The sequence below is a fragment of the Lathyrus oleraceus genome, chromosome 3 (genome assembly GCF_024323335.1).
Source record: "Lathyrus oleraceus cultivar Zhongwan6 chromosome 3, CAAS_Psat_ZW6_1.0, whole genome shotgun sequence".
NCBI lineage: Eukaryota > Viridiplantae > Streptophyta > Magnoliopsida > Fabales > Fabaceae > Lathyrus > Lathyrus oleraceus.
In genome coordinates, this window is record NC_066581.1 from 478,473,286 (window position 1) to 478,483,382 (window position 10,097).

At 32.8% G+C, this 10,097-nt stretch overlaps 1 protein-coding gene across 1 annotated transcript; it reads left to right on the forward strand.

The window, feature by feature from the left end:
• Window positions 1–955: 955 nt before the first annotated feature.
• On the forward strand, window positions 956–1,720 carry LOC127128817 (uncharacterized). The gene has a single exon (XM_051058183.1). It carries the CDS (start codon window positions 1,128–1,130, stop codon window positions 1,539–1,541), a length of 414 nt encoding a protein of 137 aa, XP_050914140.1. The 5' UTR covers window positions 956–1,127; the 3' UTR covers window positions 1,542–1,720.
• The last annotated feature ends 8,377 nt before the right edge of the window (window positions 1,721–10,097 follow it).

The following is a 10,097-nucleotide window of genomic DNA, read 5'->3' on the forward strand; positions in this document are numbered from 1 at the left end:
TTTATGTCCGTAAGAAAATAGGTGATTAAATATCCCTTTATTTTATTTGTGGATACGTATTAAACTATCCAACTCATGCGCATGATAGGTTTTACCCGTGGGTACCCACGAGTACGAGTTTTTTTGTCATCCCTGACTACGAGAGATATTTATATCATATTTGACTTATCTTTGTATCATCGGAGATTATATTTCTAGACCGATTTTTTAGGGATGGCAAACGGGCATGTCCGTCCCATTTAAACTCTCGCCTCACAAAAGTATGAAAAAAAAAAAGGAGGATTGGACGGGACATGCATATTTGAATGTGTGCGCCTAAAACCTTGTTTCGCCCCGCACAAAAAGTGAGGGTCGGGCGGGTTCATTGGCTTCCCACATTTTAAACCTAAAAAAAGAGAAATTTATGTTAATATTTGTGTTTGCAAAAGCTCGCAAAAAAACGGAATGGAGTGGGGCGTACACATTGCATGATGTAGGCCTAAAGTCTTTAGTCCGTCTCGCATTAAAGTGTCCAACGGATCGGACTCGTTTTTTCACCATTAATTTTCTTACACTTGTTTTGAAAAAATGTTATGATAAGAGTAAAAAAACATAAGAGATTAAACCATGAACATTATGTTTGATTCCATGAATAATATATAACAATCAGTGGGTATCCTTGTTTAAGACTCTTTACTCGTTTGGCAGTTGTTCACTTGACATGCACTAGAAGGGCACTAGACTTCCAAGGTTGACTGACTTTGCCACTTGCTTGTCTTTATTTTTATATATGCACTAACTTCATTACAAGGTTAGTTTCCATCGTATATATGTGTACTTACTACTGACAGGAAACAATTTAAAAAATCAGTAACCAACGGTTTAGAAAAGAATCCAGTGGATTCCCATTTTGACCGATGAACAAAAAAATGCAATAATTAAACAAGAAGCACAAAACTACACATGGTTTCTATACCATGTTAGTTGTTAAAGAATAAATGCTCCTAAAACTGTTTACCATTTACGAATGGCTATATATATATAGTAGTAATTTTCCAACTCTTCTCATCAACCAACTAGCATTTGCAAATACTTTCTTTGTCCACACAAACAAAACAACCTTCCATTTTACAAAGTAAAAGAGAAAGATGAGTGTAGAAATTTTAGATGGTGCCACCATTGTCCAGTTACTTGAAGATGAAGAAGCATTTAATGACACTGTAGGTAACCGATTCGCTCGCCTTGACACAGACAATGATGGTCTTCTCTCTTATGACGAGATGTTAAAGGAGCTCCAGGGTCTAAGAGTTTTCGAAACACACTTCGGTATTGATGTGGAGTCTGATCCAGATGAGCTTGCCCGTGTTTATGCATCGTTGTTCATACAATTCGACCACAATTTAAATGGCACGGTTGATCTGGAAGAATTCAAGACAGAAACAAAGCAGATGATGCTTGCAATGGCAGATGGAATGGGTTTCATGCCAATTCAAATGGTTTTGGAAGAAGACAGCATCCTTAAGAAAGCAGTTGAAAGAGAGTACAATAAAGTCGCAGCTTAATTGCTGCTATGATATCATACCTAAGATTTAACAAATTCTGCAAGTATTGTAGTATTGTATAACATTCTGTTTGTTGTTCTTATTGTTACCTTTGAAACTTGTTAACACTGTTTTGTTATGGATTCCAAATGTATTCAAGAAATAAACTACTTTAATCTGAGTATTTAATAAGTATGTTTGAAGTTATGAAGAATTCGACATAGAGCGCAAACAATAGATTCCAGTTCCTCAATTTCCAACAAGTACTACCACTCAACATCTAAAGCATCTAACAAAAGTAAATCATACATTTTATACCAAGTGATATTAGCTTGTTCTCGAAATCAAAGGTTACCTACATGTTTTCCATGGTTTATCCTAAGTTACAAGAATGTATAGCTCTCACCAGTCTGAATGAATGAAAGGATGTTTTCACCAAACAACTCAACCAAAGTGACGTCAGTCTCTTTTAAAGTGAAATCTAAATTTACATTTAAGATAGATTTAATTTGGTGTACATTTAAATTTCATTTGGCTTGAATGTGTAAATATAAGCAAAACTGACTTTTTAGTTTAAACAGAATTTTAATGTAATCATTTTCAGTAAAAAAAGTTAGTTACAATTTTTCTCCCTTCTCTCATCTTCATCATCTTCATCTTTTTCTTTCTTATACACTAACCATTGATATCTAGAATTTCGATTGGGATCTTTGGAAAACACTAAGGGAAACACGAGTGAACGTGAGGCGTGTGTGATTGATTTCGATTCTGAAATTCATAGTGAATTAAAGTTCGAAATCGTAACATAATCACATTTCTTGATTATGAGAAATAGGAAAACACGAGTGTTTGGTGAGATTTAAGTGAAGTCTTGTACAAGATCGAAGATGAACGTTGGAAACGGTAGCTTGAATACGAAGCTTTCAGTCTTTGATGGAAAGTATTGGAATCAATGGATAATTTAGATGCGTGTGTTGTTTGGCACTCAAGATGTTTTTGATCTCATCAATGACGATTATGCATCGGTTGCAGCAGATGCAACTGAAAGACAAAGGAACACATATAAAGAGATAAGGAAGAAGGATCATAAAGCTCTGTTCTACATACTACAAATAACACATGTCATGTCATATGCGAAATGATTTCACTTTGGTTACAATGACGAGTTAACGAATGGTGACATGAAAAGTGGGAACTTGACCCCTCGGTTTAAAAACATATGAGGGGTTAGTTTAAATAGTCATATGTTCAAACCCCAGCAATAACTTTTTTATATTTTCCAAACTAGCATCGTATACCTCTCAATTTAATAACAAAATCGAGGGGAAAGATATATATATATATATATATATATATATATATATATATATATATATATATATATATATATATATATATATATATATATATATATGAAGGAATGAATAAAATGTCTGCATTACGAGTCAAACAACTCTTGATTCACAAGATGAACCGGTGTTACAACGTCTCAAAGGGGTAAAAGCGGGGCCCAAGAGAAAGTATTGTTGTGTACAAGGAAACAGTATATCACTAGATGGAGAACAGGCAATTCGAGATCAAATAAGAATAGTATATTGGATCTGATCTTTTTGAAGAAGCTTGAAAATTGGCGCACATGTGGCAGTCATATGCGATATAAATCTTGAGATATAGTTCAAGCGGCCGAGAAAATCTCTAACTTGCTTGCAATGTACATTGTTATTTTTTGAACTTTGATTTAAGTGTGCAAATATCAATTGTTTTGGCTATAAATAGAGACCCTTGCCTTCAGAAATGAGGACCCAGTCCGCCAGCTTTGAATCCCAATCTCCAAAACTCTCTCATTCAAAGGATAACCTTGAGAATTTCCAATGAAAATTGAGTTTGAATCTCCACTGATATATACACGGATTGATATATATATATATATATATATATATATATATATATATATATATATATATATATATATATATATATATATATATATATATATATATATATATATATATATATATATACTCAGTACATTGTTTATACAAAATATTAAAGTAAAGATGTTGTTCTCCATCGTCATCGTCATCGATGTCGATGGAGAATAAATATTGGATATCTTAGAGAAGAGCAAATGTTGGGGATCCTCATTTCATTGATCTTGAGAAAGATCAAATGTTGAATGTAATATATTCTCTATGACTTTTGCATTCATTTTTTTCTGATATAAATAAAAAAAAGTTAGATAAATAAAATAAATATTTAGTTATATGATTTTTTAAGAACACAAACATTGAACCCAAATAATTTATGCACTTGCAAACTAAATACAGTACTCTCATCAACCACGTATTAAAAACCTAAATTTCTCTGATCTTGCAATCTATCACATTGATACAACCCTCAAATTAAACATAGAGAGTTTCAAAATGTTTGAGTTTCTTATGGATTTACTAATATTCATAATGTTTTTATAATGAGGTTTTTAGATTTCACGAGGATCACTAATACAATGTCTTGAGCGTTGATACTCATTAAATGGACAACAAATATTTGTTTAAGGAAGTTGAGGAAACACACTTATGATTTACCTCAATAAAATATTTTACCTCGGTTATTACTAAAACCCAAGGTAAAATCTGTTTCTTTTTAGATAAAAATAAAATAAAATATATTTCAACCCAAAGTTCACATACCTTTCGGTTTCTAATAAAAACTGAGGGGATTTTTTTTTTATATTTACATTGCTTACACAAAATAATAAAATAAATTGTTTAAACAAATCAAGAGTATGACAATGAATTCTTGGAGAACAACATATATTTTCAAATTTCTGATAAGTTATTTGTTCCAACTAAGAGAATTCTTTTTTCTATACTTGCAATTCATCCCAAAGAGATTTCATTATCTTGAGAAAATGTTTTTCATGGCAAATGCTATCACATGACAGAGAACATGAAAGAGAACGTGAAAGAGATATGGATGATTGTTTTTCGGAATAAATTTCTCAATATTGTCAACCGAGGAAAGAAATAAATTTCTCAATATTTTCTTTGATTGATAACATATGAAGTTTATTACAAAACAACAACAACATCAACATCATTATGTGAGATAGATTGCACGGGCCGAAAAAATATTTTGTTCAATATTGAAGAATATTGAACATTTTTTTCTATCCTGCAATCTATCCAAGAGAATGATGCGTAAGACTTTAGAGCGGCTACATATAAGTTAGGTTTATGGTAAAAATCTTATTAACGAGTGCTTTTATAGTAAAATATGATAATCTAATCCCTCGGTTATTAAATATAACCGAAGGAATAGATCATTAATTTAAAAATTAAAAATTAAATAAAAATAAAAACACCACTTTTAAAGAAATATAAATATAAACTACTGATGTTAGGATTCAAAGCATGTCCTGAAATATTTTCCCCTCGGTTTTATTTAGAAACTGAGAGAATATGTGGTATTTAATTAAAAAGTAATATAAAACATGACGCGTCTTGACCTTTTACCTCGTTTTTTGGTAGGGTGAGGTGAAATTTTTGTCATGACATATATTATTTGTAGTGGTGATATCCATCAGTGCGTGGATGTGAATGTGTTTGAGAAGATCGTTGATTCGATGAAGAAGAAGGTTGCATGGGACACACTGGTATGATGCTAAGACGGTGATGCATCCATGAAGAAGGTGAAAATCCAGTCTCTACATAAGAAGTATGAGAATCTCAACATGAAGAACAACAAGAAGGTACCTGATTACATCTCTAGAGTGATTCTGATCACAAATGAGATGAAATCTTGTGGAGAGACTCTTTCTGAACAAGTAATCATTGAAAATTTACTGACATCACTTACTCCTAAGTTTGATTATATTGTTATGGCAATTGACCATTCTAAGAATATGAGCACCATGAGAATTAAAAAATTGCAAAGCATTTTAGAGGCATAAGAGTTGCGTCTGACTAAGAAAACCTCTGAAAGAAAGGTAGAGCAGGATCTGAAGGAATCTTCTAGAAATAAAATCAGAATAAGAAAATATATCCAGAGGAGAGTCTGATGATGAACCTGTTCTATTGACGAATTATGAATATGATTGTGGATATTTGGTAGACTGGTGTTATACGGACACTGACTGCTCAAATCACCTAACTGGAAACAAACAATGGCTTATTAATTTTGAATCTAGGAAGAAGACAAAAATCAGATGTGTTGATGATAAGTATTTGAATGTTGAAGGAATGGAAAATGTCAAGGTTAGAGTGAGGAATGGAAAATCTATTATGATCAAGGATGTTTGGTATGTTCCTGTCATGAAGAGCAATCTGATGAGTGTAGGTCAACTAATTGAGAAAGGTTTCTCAGTTACTATGAAGGACGATATCTTGAAGTTGTATGATTCTGATCAGAAGTTGATTATGCAGTCTGAACAGGGAAGCAATATAACATTTAATGTGAATGTGTAAACAGATGACACTAAATGCCTTAGTGTAGAAGGTGACAATGAGTTATGGCATAAATATTTGGGGCATCTGAATTTCAGAAGCTTAGGGCATCTGAGTTATAAGAAGTTGGTACATGGCATTCCTAATGATGTGAAGCCTGAGAAGTCATGTGAGATATGCATGAAAGGAAAGCAACCAAGATTTCCATTTTCATCAGAAGTATCCCTAAGAGCAAAACATGCTTTAGGAGTAGTTTATTATGTTATATGCAGACCATTTCTAGTACCTTCACTTGGAGGGAACACGTATTTTTTGTCATTTATGGATGAGTTCATAAGAATGACATGGGTATCCCTCATAAAGTTCAAACACGAGGTGTTTGCTAAGTTTCAGAAGTTCAAGGTAAAGGTTGAAAAACAGAATTGTCAGAAGCTAAAAATTCTCAAAATTGATGGTGGAGGTGAGTAAAACTCTACAAAGTTCAAGAATTTCTGTGAGGAGAATGGAATTGAGCATGAGGTTACTTCTCCATACACTCTTCAACACAATGGTCTTGTTGAAAAAAGAAATAAAACTTTGCTTGATATGACAAGGAGCATGCTAGAGGAGAATAAGCTCCCTCACACCTTGTGGGGAGAAGCTGTTGCCACTGCATCATATGTGCTCAACAGATGTCCAACCAGAAGCTAAAGGAAATTATTACTCTTAAGAAGTGGAGTGAAGATAAGAAAAATGTGAGCCATCTGAAGGTGTTTGGTTTTGTTTGTTATAAACATGTTCCATATAATAAGAGAAGGAAGTTGGACGACAGAAGCAGAGTCGTGTTGCTTGTAGGGTACCAAAGTACAGGTGCTTATGAGATCTATTGTCCTGTCACTAACAAAGTTGAATTTAGCAAAGATGCGATTGTGAAAGAATCATAAGCATGGGATTGGAACACGTCTCAATCCAACTCTGGTGCAGTGTTAACACATGCGTTAACTTCTGAAAATATCTCAGACTCTGAAGAAGAATCTTCCTCTAAAGAAGATTCTGAGTCTAAAGATGACTTAGAGTCTGAATGTGACTCTGATGCTGAAGGTGAGTCTGAAGGCGAATCTGACTATGAAGGTCAATCTGATTCAGATCTAGATTCTGATGATGATCAAGACTCTAGTGGTAATCATGCCTCCAAAGGTGATACAACCTCTGAAGGTAGTCCATCATCTGATATTGTTCCAGCATCTAAAGATATTTTGAACAAGTTCATAGACCACAAAGAATCATACAAATGCCAAGAAGATTTGCAGAGTTTGATATGTTGCAAGATACTGAGATACACTCTGAATCGGAAGTCATTAAGTGTCCCATGTTGCCAGACTTTGAACCAGTTAGTACTAAATAAGCTCTCAAGAAGAAAGTGTTGTTGAAGGCCATGAAAGAAGAACTTAAGGCTATATAAAGAAACAAAACTTGGGAGTTATCTGAGCCTCCAAAGGACAAGAAGTCCATCAGTGTTAGATGGGTTTACAAGGTGAAACTAAAGATAGATGGATCAATTAGAAAACACAAAGCCAGGTTAGTAGCTAGAGAATTTATACAGAAATCTGGATTAGACTACTTTGAAGTGTTTGCACCGGTAGCTAGACATGAAACAATCAGACTGGTCATTGTTATAGTTGCTAATAGAAATTGGCCTCTGATATATTTAGATGTGAAATCTGCATTTCTAAATGGTCTTTTACAAGAGGAAGTTTATGTATCACAACCTCATGGATTTGTGAAAAAGAATCAGGAAGGGATGATGTACAAGTTACATAAAGCCTTGTATGGGCTGAAACAGGCTCATAGAGCCTGGAATCTAAAAATTTATTCATTTTTCAAGCTTTAAGGATTCAGGAAAGGTGAGATGGAGTATGGTATTTATGTTCAGCATACATCTGATATCAATATGATTCTGGTGTGTCTCTATGTTGATGATATATTGCTAATAGGGAGTTGTTCATATGAGATAGCTAAGTTCAAAAAGGTGTTGATGAATGAGTTTGAGATGACTGATCTATGAAATATGACATATTTTCTAGAGATGGAGATTATGTACTCAGATAAGGGTATAATCTTACATCATTTGAAGTATGAACTTGAGCTTATGAAGATATTTGAGCTAACAAACTACAAGTCTGCAATCACATCTGCTGAAACAAATCACAAGCTTGATTTTGATGTTGAGGGTGATGATGTAGATGCTACCACTTTTAAACAGTTTGTGGGCTCATTGAGATATCTCTGTAATACCATACTTGATATCTACAGTTGGAATGATGAGTGTGTTTATGAACAAATCAAAGTGATCACATCATCAAGTTGCTGTCAGGATACTGAGGTATATTAAGGGGACTCTTAAGTATGACTTTTGTTCCCTTCTGGTGTTGAATCTGATTAAGATCTGATGTGTTATTTAGACTCCGATTGGTGTGGAGACATAGTTGACAGAAGAAGTTATGGATATTTCTTTAAGTGTGTGGAAGGTCTTAATTTTTGGTGCTCCAAGAAGCAACCAGTGGTTGTTTTGTCAACCTGTGAAATTGAGTACATTACAGGTGTTTTGACTGCTTGTCAAACTGTGTGGATTCTAAACTTGTTGCATGATTTGAAGATCAAGGTGAGCAAGCCTATGAAATTGATGGTTGATAAAAAAATCAGTTATAAGCATTGTCAAGAATCCAATATTGCATGGAAGAAGCAATCACATTGACACAGAGATAATTTTTTGAGAAATCAGGTTCAGAATGTGGTGGTTGAAATTGTTTATTGTAGCACTCAGAAACAGCTGACAGATGCTTTAACCAAAGTTATCAAGACAAAACATTTTATTCAATTGAAGGATAAAATTAATGTTGTTAATATTAGTCTTAGAATGTGATTTTACTTTAAGACTTGATATAACTACTTTAATTACTTTTATGACCATAATGAAATTAAATAATATAACTCTTTCATCATATGCTTCACTACATTACTTGGTTAGTTTCCACCATATATTTGTGTACTTACTACCGATATGGAACAATTTATAAACAATCATGAACCAACGGTTGAAGGAAGCATAAACAAGTACATTCATAAACAATCAAGAGACATAAGACACAAAAACAACACGTAGTTTCTATACCATGTTAGTGATTAAAGAATATATGCTTTTAAAATTTATTACCATTTACCAATAAATAAATAAATATATATATATACCTTATTAAATAAATATATATATATATATATATATATATATATATATATATATATATATATATATATATAATATATATATATATATATATATATATATATATATATATATATATATATATATATCCAGCTCTTCTCATCGACTAACCAACTAGCATTTAGAAAAACATTACTTTCTTTATCCACACAAACTAAACTACCTTCTATTTTTTATCAAGTAAAAGAGAAAGATGAGTGTAAAAATTTTGGATGGTGACACCATTGTCCACCTTCTTGAAGCTGAAGAAGCATTTAATAACTCAATAGTTAACCAATTTGTTAGATTCTTCGTGTATGACAAAAAACAATGTTCATCGATGATAACTTCGTCGATTTCTGTTGATTAAATATGCAAAATAAAAGCCACAAAGTTACATACCTTATTAAGAGATCGTTGAGTAATGACTCCTTTAAAGATATCTCTAATAACATTCTAGATAGGATGGTCTCTTATTCACCTCCATTCTTTCGGAAGAACTGAATGTTCGGGTGGAGTATCTGGAATTTGATCTTGAGCCGACTCTTCTTCTTGAATTTCACTTTGGCCTTGGTCCGGTTCTTAATCATTTTCCTACAGATTTTTCTTTTCCAAGATACATGCACAATCGACAACTTCTACTTCTAATAGTTTAGTGTTAGATTCATCAAAGGTAACATGAATTGATTCTTCGCTTGTCAGAGTTCTTTTGTTAAATACTTTAAAAGTTTTGCTAGAAGTGGAATATCTTATTAATAATGTCTTTATCATCTTTAGCGTCAAAATTTATGAGGTTATCTTTTTTGTTGTTAAGGATAAAGCATTTGCAACCAAAAACATGTAAGTGAGAGATGATCAGATTTCTTCCTTTGTATAATTCATAATGATTTC

Bases quoted from the DNA above. Each gene is read 5' to 3' on its own strand.
- LOC127128817 (XM_051058183.1), top strand. From the start codon at position 1,128: ATGAGTGTAGAAATTTTAGATGGTGCCACCATTGTCCAGTTACTTGAA.